The 15,020-nt window shown below is 41.6% G+C and overlaps 1 protein-coding gene across 5 annotated transcripts in view; it reads left to right on the plus strand.

Annotated features, from left to right (window-relative positions):
* Elmo1 (engulfment and cell motility 1) overlaps nt 1-12,126 on the plus strand; it is a 515,537-nt gene extending 503,411 nt beyond the window's left edge. For 4 of the 5 annotated variants that reach the window (XM_040755636.1, XM_040755637.1, XM_005071815.4 and 1 more), the window contains 2 exons: nt 5,520-5,597; nt 10,764-12,126. In XM_040755636.1, coding sequence (XP_040611570.1) covers nt 5,520-5,597; nt 10,764-10,964 — 279 coding nt within the window. In that variant the 3' untranslated portion in view covers nt 10,965-12,126. The remainder of the gene's footprint in view (nt 1-5,519; nt 5,598-10,763) is intronic. The other variant, XR_005880782.1, reaches the window with a different exon arrangement.
* The last annotated feature ends 2,894 nt before the right edge of the window (nt 12,127-15,020 follow it).

The following is a 15,020-nucleotide window of genomic DNA, read 5'->3' on the forward strand; positions in this document are numbered from 1 at the left end:
GAAATTTAATAAGAAATAAATGAATAGAAATTAGAGAAGAGACAATGAAACTGAAAACAGAAAAAAACTCAACAAACCCAAATTTAAAAGATAAAGAACATTGATTATTTGGTAGCCTGTAATACAATTAATAAAATCCCAGAGACTGATATTGGGTTCAAGCTTCAAGCTGAAGATCAGAAAACCAAAGCAGCCAAACCAGTAGATCTTACCTCTTCCAAGCTGAAATGACTATCTTGTCTCCATGAATCCTCAGTGACAGTGCTATCTCCACGAACCCTCAGAGGCAAAAGTTCCTGTCTCCTCCTGCCTTGTATTCCTTTCTCTGCTCAGCCATGTCTCTCCTGTCTCCACTTCCTTACTGCTGGGTTAAAGGTGTGTGATCCCAAGTGCTGAGATCAAAGGCATGAGCTCTGTAACTCTTCACTCTTGTGTAGGCCAGTGTGGCCTTGAACTCAGAGACATCCATCTGCCTGTTTCCTGAGTACTGGGATTAAAGGTGCATGCCCCAGTGTCTAGCTCTGTGGCTTGCTAGTATGACTGCTGGCATTAAAGGTGTACATCATTATTGCCTGACCTCTATGACTTATGGCTAGCTTTGCATTCTGAACCCTCAGGCAAGCTTTAATAAATCATAAATAATATATGAAAAGAAGAAAGAGCGAGAAAATCCAGGTCTCCAACATGCATGTGAAGATGGGATCTCAAGAATATATGGCATGTGTAGACTTGGCCTTCTTCCAGACTACATGGCCCTCGCTTACAAATCAGCAAATGATATTTCCTAAAGTACTGATGTTTTCATTATTTTCAGGATGCTCATAAAAATTAAATAGATAGATGAACTATAGAAAGTTGCTGTACAGACAGATGGACAGATGGGTGGATAGGGCACACTGCTGTAAATAGACAAACCTGACCATAAGTGGAAGCTGCTTCCTGTGTTTAGCAGGTGTTCCAACCTCTCCTGTCACTTCCAGCCTAATGTTAGTGGTACTGGTTTCAAGGAAGAGTTAACCAAAGTGTGCCCACAGTAGACCCATCCCTGCCTGGTATCCATGAGCCAAGGGCCAGTACTAGCTCTTCAGGCAGTTTTTGCAGCTAGAGAACAGTTTCTGAAAATTTGTGCACCAGGTCTCTCTGTAAGTCTAACTGCCAAGCAAGACCATCTTAGGTATTAGCATCCAGAAATGAGAGACTCTGCTCAAAGAAAACTGCTAGTGACTTAATCTTGTCACACAGTTAGCATCTGCTTGTGTCTGGCATAACCAAAGGCCATAGGATAGAAATATAAAGGGAGTTGGTCCTGCCCCTGAGATATTGGCTGCAGAGCACCTGTTTATGTATTCTGTAGGTCAGTATTGAGATTCAGAGATTTGATGAGCTCCAGCATAGAATGGTGACCAGGACAGACGTGACCCAATCTCATAGAACTAGAGTTAACAGAGGTCAGTCCAACAGGAAAATGTTTGTGGGGACAAGAAGTATAGGGTTCTTCACAGTAAAATTTTCTGACATTTGAATTATCACAGGTGGATAAAAATTCAATGCAAGACTTGATATTTTTTTAGGAATAGAGATTCTAAATTTATGCTCTGTCATTTTGAAAGTCTTTGATGGGTTGCTGTGTGTTTTCGTCGGGTATTCTTGGTACTTGTCTTCCAAAATATGGGGCTTGTAGCTGGAAAGTCATCAAACATTACCTAAAGACACTTCAGTGGATCCTATAGGTTCAGATATGAATTTATCTTTTGTGACAGAAGCTACCATATTGCCATGCTCAGAAAGAATGTAATGGGGCTGTTGGTAGTCATCCGGGAGATTGCTGAGTTCATTCTCTTGTCCAGAGGAAAAAAAACCTGAAAATCTGGGAAAGGCAGAAGACCATGATGTGGATAAAGGGAAAGAAACTGCTTTGTCCTTCAGGATGAGCGAAGCCCGAGGCTGGAGTCCACAAATGGACACCAGCTGGGGTATTTTATAGGGCCACTTATTCCTCCCCTTTCCTGTTGATCTTATTTTGATGTTCACCCCCCCATGCCTCCCCACCATTTCTCCTTGCAGTGTCATCTAGGAAAAAGAAGATGCCATCACAGGGACCCTGCTTTGCCTTCTCTGTCTACTTATGTCTCCCTGACTGCTTCACAGGGCCCAGCTTCTCTCTTTCCATGTGATTTTCTAACCAAAATAAGAAGCATAGTCTATGAGAACTTGATACAGCATGTTAGATTCTCTCATCTTAGCTAAAAATCTTTGATTTACTTCATCATTCATTCACTAAGTGTTTGAACATCTTCTTTGTTGCCAGACACTAGGAATAGAGATTAATATGATCTAGCCCCAGTTCTGGGTGTCCAGTGGATTAGGATTTATATATAAACATAGTTATAATTTATCATGTTTCAAGAAAATAAACACAGAGGTTATGTGAAGAGGCCCCAGTGCACTTCCTTGTGGGAAGGAGCAGCTCTTCCTGGGAAAGAATCAGCAGCACGGGCTAGACAGGGAAAACTAAAGAAGGGGGTTTGGAGAACTTTGGAGCTGTTCAGATAAACTAGAGCAGAAGGTTCGAGAGTTCACCCTTACAAAGAGGGCAGTCTCTGCTGCATGTATAAGATACAACTTTTCTTCCTTTTAAAATAGAAATTCAAGTTCATGGGTGTGTAGATGAGAAGGTGTGAAATCTACTACATCTATAGTTGTATTTAATATACACACATGTTCCAAACAATATTATGCATCTTCCATCAAAACAATTCACCCATAAAGTGACTGGGTGGTTGGAGAACTTGCATGATTAAATGAGCTCTGGGGAAAATGACCAGTGTGTTAAGTTACCCAAAGTCATATGAAAATAGCAACCAACACTATACACTGAAAATTTGTTGTATAAAACTCTGACTCATATTGTCAGTCCATCATCTACCCATGGAAGAGTGCATATTCAAATGCCTCGTTATGCTAAGGCACTGTTTCTCTGAGTGTTTCCTGACTCTGCATGTCACAAATCCCAGAGCTAGAGGACCGTGTGTGTTCATAGGCCTCAGCAGGTTGGGGAATGTTTAGCTTTTCCTGTCTGTCCCATCTCTCCCTACATCGAGGCCCCTTAAAAGCTTTCCTGGCCAAGGCAAAGAGGCACCATGCATCAGTGGACCAGGGTGGAGATGACCTGGTATGACATCTAGTTTTTCACGTAATTTAGTCCAGAAGAAACAGAAGACCTTCAGTAGTGAACAGCAAAGCCCTGATGTGTTAGTTATCTGTGAGTGTGGTGTGTGTGTGTGTGTGTGTGTGTGTGTGTGTAGGTGTGTAGGTGTGTAGGTGTAGGCCCAGAGGGAGACACTGCCCCAAATCTGTGACAGCCTGTTCAGCTGCCACCTGGAGCCTGTCTTCCTCACAGGCAGTTTGGACAGGTGGCAGTTTCTAGAGAGTTGGCCTGAGAGGTGCCATTGCTCCCAGCTTTGTATCCTCCTTTCTTGACGTGTCAGAGAGCTGACCTTCACCAATGACTCAGTGACAGCAGCCAGCAAAGTCAATAAAACCCATTAAAAATGATAGCACCCTTTCATGCAGGCATGCAGTTCAGAGAATTAATTCCTCCCACCCCTCCCAGGCAGCCCTGGTGAGATTAGAGTGGGAATTGACATTCTCACGAATTTCCCATTTCCTGCCTGTATTTATCAGGAATCTAGGTCATGACAGCTCAGATCCTTCATGTCCTGAGAAGCATATGCATGTCAAAGGAGGGCACAGCCCAAGGTCATCGTGCTCCTTCCTGTCTACCTTCTTGCTTTCTGCACATCTCAGCTCCAATATCTTGGTTGCCAGTGGCTTCAGCACCTAAAAAAGAGCATTCATCTTGGCTGTATTGTTGTTTACACCAGTGTTGTCACAGTGTTGCACAGGGTTGGGCAGAAAGATCTTGGTGAAATTCAGGTTGCCCTGTTTTTTTGCAAAGGGACTTTCTGTAGCTAGAGTTTCAAAGCAAAGCCATCCCTCCTTTCCCTCCAAGCTTTCAGCTATGAGTCAGAGTCCTCCTGATAAAAGATTCTCCATTATCACAAGTGTGATCAATAGGGACTCTCCTGCCTTTTTTCATGTAGCATCAGACCCTCCTTCATAATTACCTTGCTGTTTGTGATTTCTTTAATACCAAAGGAGCAGGAGGGATTAATTTCTCATGACTTTCTTACAATTAATAATATGTAACTTTGACTTGCTTGGGGATTTTTGAAAATACTCCCAGGAGTGGGACTCATGGTTGCTGATATGTGTTGTTTTATCGATTTCTTTTAAAGATGACATCAATTTATGGTACCACTCATGTGACCATTGACATTTTGACTATAAATTTAAAGACCTTAAGATAGTTATTGAAACAGGCGCCAACCTCAGTGGAAGATGTGCTTGCTTATTTGTTTGATAGTTGCATAACTTCACTGAAGCCTGAATGGAGGGCTGAGGAAGAAAATGAATAAGAAATGAAGAGAGTTTATGTATGCATCCATGACTCAGCAGCCTTCTCGTCCAGGGTTTCTATTTCTGGCAGAGTGAGGGGACCCTTTGAATGTGAGATGCATGGCAGTCTAGCCTCAGAGCAAAACTGCCCCCTCCTAGTGAGAGGACAGCTGGAGGTGAGCCAGGCAGAGAATTCCATGAGAGCCGCAATAGCTTGACAGTAGGCTGTGTTCAGAGTAGATCCAGCTAACACAAGGTACTCAGGGGTTATTTTGGAAGAATTCTTTAATTCTTCTGAAATATTCTTTCTGGGGCTTTGTGATGTTAGTCACTTGCCAAAGGCAAATCCTCTCATAGACATATATGCATTTGATATGGTATTTGGTGTTCCAGCCAAAGTTATGCAGCCACAAAGAAATGAAAGTGGCCTTTAGTCCTTGGCACTGTGGGTCTGGCCCATAGTCTGAATTTAGTAAGTGTGCATTAGTGTCTTCTGACACTGGCATCTACGCTCCTCCTCTATACCCTATGTCTTAGTGGATAAATCTTGGATTCATGTATCCTTTGCTTGCAGTGGTACAAAGATCCAATGGTAAGTATCAAGATAGGGGTTTACTCAGAAGTCTCATTACCTCTGGAATAGCATCTATATTTGGGGGCATCCATATCTCTATGGGCTTCTTTCTGCTAGGAGTGACTAAGATTGATCAGCCCCTAATACCACTAATTAAAACGTTTACTACCTCTCTGTCTTCTTGGAAGGGAGATCTACTGCTTTGGCCATGTGCCATCAATCTCTCAAAACCCTACCCCATAAAGAGGCAGTGATAAGGCTTGGTGCCTGTGTCTTTATGAACATGAGATGGTTCATGCAGGTCTGTACTGAATCCAGAGGATAATTCATGCTGGGAACCTGGAGAAACACATCCTTCCTCCCACCAGCCTCATGATTGCTCTTCTCCAGATAGAAGAAAAACCATGTTCCATGTTTAAGCTCAACCATTTGTAGTATTAAGAACTCCCGTTTTGTTTAACGTGGTATTTTCTCTGTTCTCTCGTAGGAGGTGCTTGAACTTGCTTTCTCCATCTTGTATGACTCAAATTGCCAACTGAATTTTATTGCTCCTGACAAGCATGAGGTAAGGGCTCTTGGTACAGATTTATGAAAGGAAAATAAAGAAGGAAAGATTCTAGAAAGGAGGAAATGCCACTTCTTGTAGAATGCTGCTTGTGAGAATCATGGATAAAAGGGTGTCCTGTTGACATGGAACGGGAACATTAACAACCATCAGCTACAACAACTCGGAATTCTTAGCAGCTGAATCAGCAGCCACGTGTCTTACCCAGCTTTACTGTAGCAAAATGCCTGAGGTCACTTGGAATAACAGTTACATCTGACCACTATTTTCTGATGCTTGAGTCTACGGTCAGCTGCACTGAATGAGGGGCAGGTGCACATGGAGGAGGAACCTGCTTCCTTCGTGGCAACAAGGAGGCAGAGAAAGCAGAAAGGGCCAGTGTCCCAATATTCTCCTTCAGGAATACATCCTCCAAATACCTAACTCTTTCCACTGGGTCCACTCCTGAAAGTTCTAGAATTTCCCAGTAGTTCTCCTATAGCATGGCCTTTGGGGGATATTCGGGGTCTAAATTTTAAAATGGTCCTAAAGAAAATTGATGTACAAATGACTCAGGCTCAGCAAGGGCCTAACTAATCTGGAGGAAAAGGCGGCCCTGGCTAGGGCTTTGATGCATACTGAATATTTAATCTTTGCTCTAGAGCTTCCCCAGATAAAATGGTGTCTCTATTCATAGGACCATCTGATGAAGTAGTTTCTCTACCAAGTCTCAATCTATTTTAAGAGGTTTAGGGCTGTCTCTGCTGTTGGAATTTTATTTCCAAGATGCTTTTATTCCTTTTTGACATCTTGTTATATGTATAATTTGTTCCTCTTCTTGAAGCACACTGTCAGCTATATTTAAAATATTTAGCATAAGTTTAGAAAAATGCATTTGTAAAATAAAGTAGCAGTTATGGTTGATTTAACTTTTTTTCTTGTAAATTAGACCCCAACATCATGCTTGAAACTTTATTTTTAGATAATACCATTCAAATTTTTGTTTTGCATGTAACTGCACAAACAGCTTTTAGGAGAAAAGGAACATTTTAATGGAATCTGACTTTTGTTCTCATTTCCCTGAGGAGATTCAGTTCATTTAAAAGGTATTTAGTGTCTGGTTTTCAATGGTTTGAAGGTTTTGAATAAAATTATCCATCCCAAAGAAAGAGGAAGGATTATGTACAAATCCTGCATTTAGAATGGTGCTTAAATATAATTCTGTGTCACTTGACATTTAGTTTGCAGAAGGGTAAGACTTTGTCTTCATCTGTCTGAAAATAGATACATAGCCTCCTATTTCTGTTTTTAAATCAAGTTGTGGTGATGAACAGTCCAGCATATCCAAGATATATAAGAGACATAGAAAATGACCAAAAATAGAAGAAGTTGGGATGTTACTTAAGTCAATGCTAAGCTATTTTTCCCGGTATGTGTATTAATTCCTGATATAGAGAAACGCTTTGGGACTGCCAAGGATATGTGTGTGTGTGTGTGTGTGTGTGTGTGTGTGTGTGTGTGTTAACATTACTGCCATGTCTTATAGACTCTGTATGCTTATGAGCACTTTCAATATCTTCAAAACACTTGCACATCTAGTGTCATTTTATCCTCATACTTGCTACATAAACTAGAAGAAAGTCCTGTTACATATTTCCTCATTTATCAAGTAGCAGGAAAGAAACCTCCCCAAACTGAATACCTGGCAATGAAAGGAATGTGAGGGCCTGAGTTCTAATACCTAGAACCCGTGAGAAAGCCAGGCACCGCAGGACATGTCTGTAACCCCATTGTTTCTGCAGTGCGGTGGAAGGAGGAGAATCCCCAGAGGTTCATGGGCCCACCTAGCCTGGCACGCACAACAGTGAACACTAAAAAGAGACCCTGTCTCAAACAAAGGGCAAGATGAGCACTGATACTTCCACCCTGTGATTCTCTCTCTCTCTCTCTCTCTCTCTCTCTCTCTCTCTCTCTCTCTCTCTCTCTCTCTCTCTCTCCCTCTCTCCTCTCGCTATTTCTCACACACACAAAGACACAGAGGCTCTCTTTTCTGCTTTAACTGCTACACACATGCATGCACACACACATGCACACATACACACATGTACATGCACATTTGTTACTTAAGCACACAGGATAATTATAGATAACCTATGTCTCTCTGTACCTGCCCCAATTAAATACAGTACAGATTTATAGACACTCTGGAGGGCAGCTGTCTACTGTGAGTCTCCCTGGACTAATATCAAGGAAGTAACAGACTATATTCTCCTCTCAAGGGAGACTTGTGTCCTTACCTTTTTCTACTTCAGAGATCACCTGCATGCTTGGCCTCCATCAGTTTCATCAATGACAACTTGAGTTGTCTCCTCAAATCATTCTCACTTCCTGTTCCATAGTAAAATCCATTATCTTTCACTCTTCTGACTCTTTTTTCTCTCTGATATTAAAGGCCCTTGGAATTACACTGGATCGCCTAGATAATCTAAAATAATCTCTGTTACCGCAACTGGCAACAACCTTAAATTTTCCACGTAGCCTAAGATAGTCCCAGGGTTTTAGGAGTAGGATGTGTACAGCTGTGAAACAGGTGTTCTATCTACCCCAAGCTGCAGCATCATTGCAGCATCTCTCTTTCCGAAATAGCTTACTGATACTCTTAGTCAGAAGTCTAACGTATTTAAGTCTCAGATTTTAAGTAACATCAGTGGTGTTTTCTTTTTGGCTTCTTGCCTTTTTTAAAGATTAGCATCATCAGAGAATTACTGCTGCCTAATCCTTGGATCCACTAGAGTTTGCAAAAAACTGTGTCTCAGTTCTGTCATTCCATTTTTATTTCTCAGTGAGAGATAAAAGTAGAATCAGATCTCAACAACTGTTTGTGTATCCTAAAATTGGAATACATGATGGCAGGACAAATACTCCATTGTTTCATTATAAATTTAAGATAATAAGCATGTCCTAAAGAAGATCAAAAAGGTTTGTTTAGTTTTTGAGTATCATTATGAAGTCAAAATTTAAACATGTTTTTGTCTTTATATGTTGTTGTTGTCTTTATTAGCATACAGGTTACCCTATTCAGGATAGTGTATACATCATCAAGTTGTTTTATGACTCTTAACAACACCACCCCATGTCTTAGACTTTCTGCCTTTCTGATAGAACAAGATAGTCCAGGTTCACCTTGTATGTTTTCTGTCTTTTCTCTGTCAAACCTAGTTACTTTTACTAGCCACCAGGAAGAATCTTGGTAAAAAGATAAAATTATTACAATTTGGTTATAATTTTAGGCTATTTGGAAAACAGAGCTAATGGTGAGATTTTTATCATAAAATATATCATGAATTAGTGCTGAGAATTCCAACTCAAATTCAGTAGTACAAGATTTTCATTTATTGGTCAATGTAATTTTTGATGAAAAGGTCATTGCCTGCTGCTTCTCAAAAGCAATGTTCCTGTAGGTTAATCTGTACCAGGAAGGAGGCCAAGCCTGGGAAGGCTTTGTTCAAGGACAGTAGTCCCAAGACTTAGGGATCACTGTGACATGCTATGAGAGCTGTGAAGGCCTTCTGGAGCACAGGACTTGGTGGTCACCACACCTGAATGTTTTGTCAGAATGACCTGGGCAGCTCTTATCAATAGTCTCCTCACCCCTGACAAACAATTAGTTACCTCAAGGCTGGGAAGTAGGTCCCTATTCCTCTCCCTAATTTGTGAGGAAATACCTGATTGGATATGTTCAGAAAATGGCCAGCATATCCATGAGCACACTGGCTGGGGCTTCCAGAAGTGTTTTAGCGCCACCCTTGAGTCTGAGATCACACAGCTGAGGTATACGAAAGTCTTTACAGTTAATGCTGATCTCCTCAGGCATGGCTCACACCAGTGCCATTAGCATGTGTTGTGGCAGAATTATCTTCATATCACAGTGGTTGTTTCTGTTAAAATGCCCCATTACATGGTGGAACACAGCCTGAGTAATCACAAATTTAGTACTTTGGCTCATTAGTATCTGGAATTGCAACTTGACCTAGCAAGTACAGGAAAGGAAGGAATCTAGAGCAAATGTTAGGAGGAATTCCAAACCAGCAAGAAGCAGGACAATTGTCATCATAGAGTCCTGTATAGGACCAGAGACCAGCTAACAAGTAAATGAGCAACATCCAATATACAAGAAGTTTTTTGAGATCTTGGCTTTCTCCAGGCACCAGTGGTTCTCTTTAGAAATTAGAGTAGAACTCTACCCTCTGAAGGGGAATCTTCCAAGAATAATGTAGGTCTTCGAATAAATGAGACATGGTTCCTTCTTCCCAAAATTTCACATTCTACTGAAGAAGCAAAGACTCATTCATTTTATGAAGAAAAAAAACCTTAATAATGTACTCCAGAGTGTTTTCCAAATGAGATGATGTCCACAGGGATCAATCACTCAAAGTTCTGGGCACTAGAGACCTAGACACAGGAGGTCCAGATAGGCAGTCAACCTACATCTTCCTAAGATAACCAAAGATGTTACACATTTTGGTTATCAAACAATGGGTGCCGGGCGGTGGTGGCACACACCTTTAATCCCAGCACTCAGGAGGCAGAGGCAGCAGATCTTTGTGAGTTCCAGGCCGGGCTGGACCGACAGCCTCCAAAACAATACAGAGAAACCCTGTCTTGTAAACCCCCCCCCCAAAAAAAGGGCAACTGAAGGCTATTTTCTAGCTCTATTTTGCTAAGGCACACAAAGGCTACCTTGGCTCCACAGTGAAACTGACTTGTCAGTGTCTATGCTTAAATATGGTAAGAAGGCATTACTTACTCAACAGGGAACTGTGATGAGTATCAAGAAAAGGAAGCCATGGTGTGCTGCTAAGTGCAGACATTTGTTTACATTCCACCTTCATCTTAAATAACACTGTCATACTTCACAGTCAAGGGAATCCAATTCCTTGTGTTCCATAAGGAAACATTCTTGTATATAAGAACAAGCTTCTGGAGTCAGGTTGCCTGAGTTCCAATCCTCCCCACTCCACTTATTCCACACTACTTCATTGCTTTATGCTTTGGTTTCCTTAACTTGAAAAATGGATGGTAATAGAAGTCTCGGCTTCACGGGTATTGGTATTAAATGAACACTTAAGATAGCCTGGCATGTGCTGTGTACTAAGTTCTGGTAATTGTCACCTCCTTTCCCACCAGTATTGCATCTGGACAGATGGGCTGAATGCACTGCTTGGGAAGGACATGCTGAGTGACCTGACACGGAATGACCTGGACACCCTGCTGAGCATGGAGATCAAGCTCCGCCTGTTGGACCTGGAAAACATCCAGATTCCAGATGCGCCTCCGCCCATCCCCAAGGAGCCCAGTAACTATGACTTCGTCTATGACTGTAACTGAAGTGGCTGGGCCTGGACACATTCCTCCCAAACTGGAAGATCTAGCTATCAGCAGAGAGGAGCACAAACACATGTTGGGACCATCCTCTGATGGTGGGAAGCTGCGGGTCAACCCTTCCTTTGGCCTCATTTTTAGCCCTTGCTTTTTTTTTTTTTTTTGACCCTTTTTTGGCATCTTGATATCTCCTTGAATCCACTTTCTGACTGAGTGTTTTAGATCACTCCATTGCTACAGCTCACTGGTAGGTCATGAGCAAAAGCCACCACCAGTAAAATAGTCCTCTCATTCTAACTTGCTGCGGGTATACCCTCCCATCCATCTCCTTCTTGCCTGGAGTAGGAAACCCAGTTTGCCCCAAGCTGCCTCAAATTTGCTCACTAAACCAAGAGAAATGTCTAAGGCCAGGATTGGGTAAATCTGCTACTGGACAAGAAGACCAAAGGCCACCACCTTTACCCCTTCTCTCTAGAATCAGCTCTATGTGAGTTGAGATCCTCTCTCTCCCTTCCTGGCCTTGACCTTGCTCTGGTCCACTCTGGTTCCATGTGTAGCAGCAGCAGCAGCCTCATTACAGCCCTCTTCAGCATCAGGTCTCCCGAACAGTCCACAGAGCCCATGCCTGCTCTTTGTCTGCACTGTGACCATGACCGTGACCAACCTCTCTGTCACACTATTTAGTCTTGGGCCTCCTCTCCTTACCCCAGCCCAGACCTGCCTTCTTCATTTCTTTAAGCTCCCAGCCCCTTAGCAGAAAGCACAAATGAAGTCAGTAGTCCTGCTCAAGTAGATTAAAACCTAACCGCTTCTAAGGAGGCTGGCTTTTGCTATCCAATGGTTCCATGTCACCTTCTCCCTGGGGCTTCTGCTACAACCCAGGTCAAGCTGTCAGACATCCAAGTTTACACCGTTGTAATTATTATAGGTCTTTACAATTTACAAGGGTTTGGGGTTATTTTGTTTTGTTTTGTTTTTGGCTTTGTTTTTGTATAAAAGAGTCTAACATTTTTTTTTTGCCAAACAGATATATATTTAATGAAAAGAAGAGATACATAAATGTGTGTACTTTCCAGTTTTGTTTTTTAATTATTTTAATCCCAAACATCTTCCTGAGAATAACATTCCCTTAAACATGCTGTGGAATAAAATTAAATGTGATGAGTTAGGGAGCTGGTGTTTTGATTTAGTAGTGTGGGTGCTTGCTACTCAGTCTTTAGCATCACCTGGGAGCTTGTTAGAGATGTAAAACCTGACAGTCCCTCCAGACTTCCGAACTGGGCTGTTTGAGTGGGTGTTCATTTGGAAAGAAGCACTGATCATCAACTCTAAGCATAACCCATATCACTTCTAGGAGGCACATCTCAACATTCAGAGGAAATGAGACTAACAGTACAAAAATATGATCTATTCACTTTGTATTGCTGCCTCCTCAGCATACTCTTCCATTATTTTCTCCTTGCCATTACATGGTTTATACAGCCAGTCCAATTAAAGATTCTACTGACACTGAGGGAACATATTTGACAATGGAAAAAGAATACAGACTCACGCACCTGAAATCAAGCCAGAACCAAGCAAATCTAACAGTGAATTGATAAGAAGGTCAGAGCACAACAGAAGATTCTTCCTAGGTCAGCTCCCCTGTAAGCATCATATGGATCATAAACTCTAAGGGCTGGAAAGGATGACAGAACGCAATGTGGTGCAGCTAAGCCATTGTGAACTGGCAGCCACGCTGGAGACACATGTAGGCCACTGCTCTTTATGGCTGTCAAGATGGTCAATTACAGATTGACCTGGGCTCAAATGACATGGTCTGGAGCACACCATAAATTGCAAAATCTATAGTCATTCACATGGAACATTCTTTCTACCAGAGTGCCCACATTAGTCTTGGGTGTTATTAACGCACATGTCCTTCCTGCCAGAATCGTCTATTGTTCTACCTGTCTTGTGATATTAGGTAAAAGAATGTCAATAGAGGCATACCACTTCTTCCTTGGAGGTTTAAGAAACCAATCTGTCCTGTGGCATGGCTGAGAAGAATTCATCACCTCATGGCATTCCTACTTTGGTGTATTAAGTACACCAATGGGGGATTTTTATTCTGCATTAACACTAATAACATTGATATTTGTGGTGCAATACAATGTTTTGATCTACATGTGCACTGGGTAGGGATCACTAGAAGAGGGGATTTTTGTTTTATAGTGTATTCACTATAGAGATATAATAAAAAGTTATAGCAAAATCCCCTCTTCTAGTGATCCCTAGATATATGACAACTTATAAACTATATTCACACTCCTGTGCTGTAGAACCCCAGAATTTACCCTCCTTTCTTTTTTTAATTTATTTTTTACATTCCAATCCCAGTTCCCCTCCCTTCTCACCTCCCATTTCCCCAACTTACCCTCCACCCTACCTTGCATGGTGCAGAAGAAATTAGAAGCAAAAATAACAGTAAAGATGCTATTGAAAAAGTCCCAAGCAAGAACCTTTGGGGCCCAGACTTTCAAATCTGCAATTGGAAAAGGGAGGGGGATGAAGTCATCAAAGAGGCAGAGTGAGCTGGAAGCAGAAACTTAATTAAGCAGGGAGTGAGGGAGAGAAAGTGCAGATGACTCCCGGGCTTCTGGAATAACACATGAGTAAGCAGATAACAGGACTGGGCCAATAGCTAAACTCAAGAAGAAAGGCAGAAAGAGAAGTTTCAGGAAAGGATAACAAAATGAGATAATGAGATAGTTGTATTTGTTGGACTTCCTCAAAAAGAAAATAAGACTTGGAGCAAGTCACTTACCACTGTGCGCCTCTATCTTATAAAATGGAATTCTCATCACTTGGGAGTATAAATGAAATGTCTGCAAACTGTCAGGGCTCAAAAAGTAGGTCCTCCTTCCCCTTCCCTGGCCCCTTTCTCCCCATTCTCCCTCTCTTTTGTTACTCCCAACATTCTGAGTCTAGGCTCTTTATCACTAATTGGCATGTTTTGACCAATCCAGCCTGCTTTAGAATAAGAAGAGAGGGGGAAACCTGGAAAATTAAAATTCTACATACCTAACAAAAGATCTGAACTAAAAAATAATAAAACCACAATTTAAAATAAGTTCAGGAGAGAAGGATGCCTGGTTAATCCTATATGCAAATATAATTATACATAATTTTAAAGGTAATTTCATTTTTTATGAATGGGACTGTGTAAGTAAAATAGTCACTTCAAGCCCATTTCTTATTTTTAATTCAGAAAAATCATCAGAATACACTCAGATGAAGGAGAGAAATGACTACAATTAAAAAACAAACCCAGGATATAAGGATAGTTGCTCCATTGAGTACTAAACCTACATATGGACTTCTTGGAAGCCAGAATAAATGAGAAAGCAAATTGGGGTATATTGTACTCATGTTTTCAAACATTGTACTCATAAGGAAATACTTTTCCCGGGCACCAACTTTGGGAGAAGGCATTCTATCAGTCTTTTAAAATACCTGCTTCAATAGACACCTCTTAGTAGGTCATGCTTGTTACTCTCATTTGCGAAGTGAAGGATGTGTTAATTGGCCCTGTGAGAAATAAAGCAAGTAGGTACCCCAGAAGGGACCACATGAGTCCTGGAGTGAGTTCAGGGACAAAGCGATCAGTAAGAGATTTAGAAAAGGAATCTTAAAGTAGAGCCACCAGGAAAGCATGGTCCTGGAAAGGTTCAGAAATGCATGTGCTGTTTCCAAAGCTGGAGAGAACTGGGTCATAGGACAAATAGTGCAGAATGCCAAAGAATTTCCATGGCCAGTCACTGTACATAGTGCCCAGAACATTAAAAACAAACAAGAGGCTTTGGTTTCAAGTTGCCTATCATCTAGAATTAGAAGTGGAGACAAGTATGTGCAGTGCATGCTTAAAATGACCACAGTGTGCATCTGCCAGGCTAGCACAATGAGCATGAGGGGGTCTGCCTCCACTTCGGAGAAGGCTGTTGTGAAATGAGAAGGACGAACAGGGATTGCCTGTCAGATGGCAAGGAAAGGCCTTTGCTGCACTGTTAACGCATTTTGTTG

The sequence above is a fragment of the Mesocricetus auratus genome, unplaced genomic scaffold (genome assembly GCF_017639785.1).
Source record: "Mesocricetus auratus isolate SY011 unplaced genomic scaffold, BCM_Maur_2.0 Super-Scaffold_100013, whole genome shotgun sequence".
NCBI classification, from domain to species: Eukaryota; Metazoa; Chordata; class Mammalia; order Rodentia; family Cricetidae; genus Mesocricetus; species Mesocricetus auratus.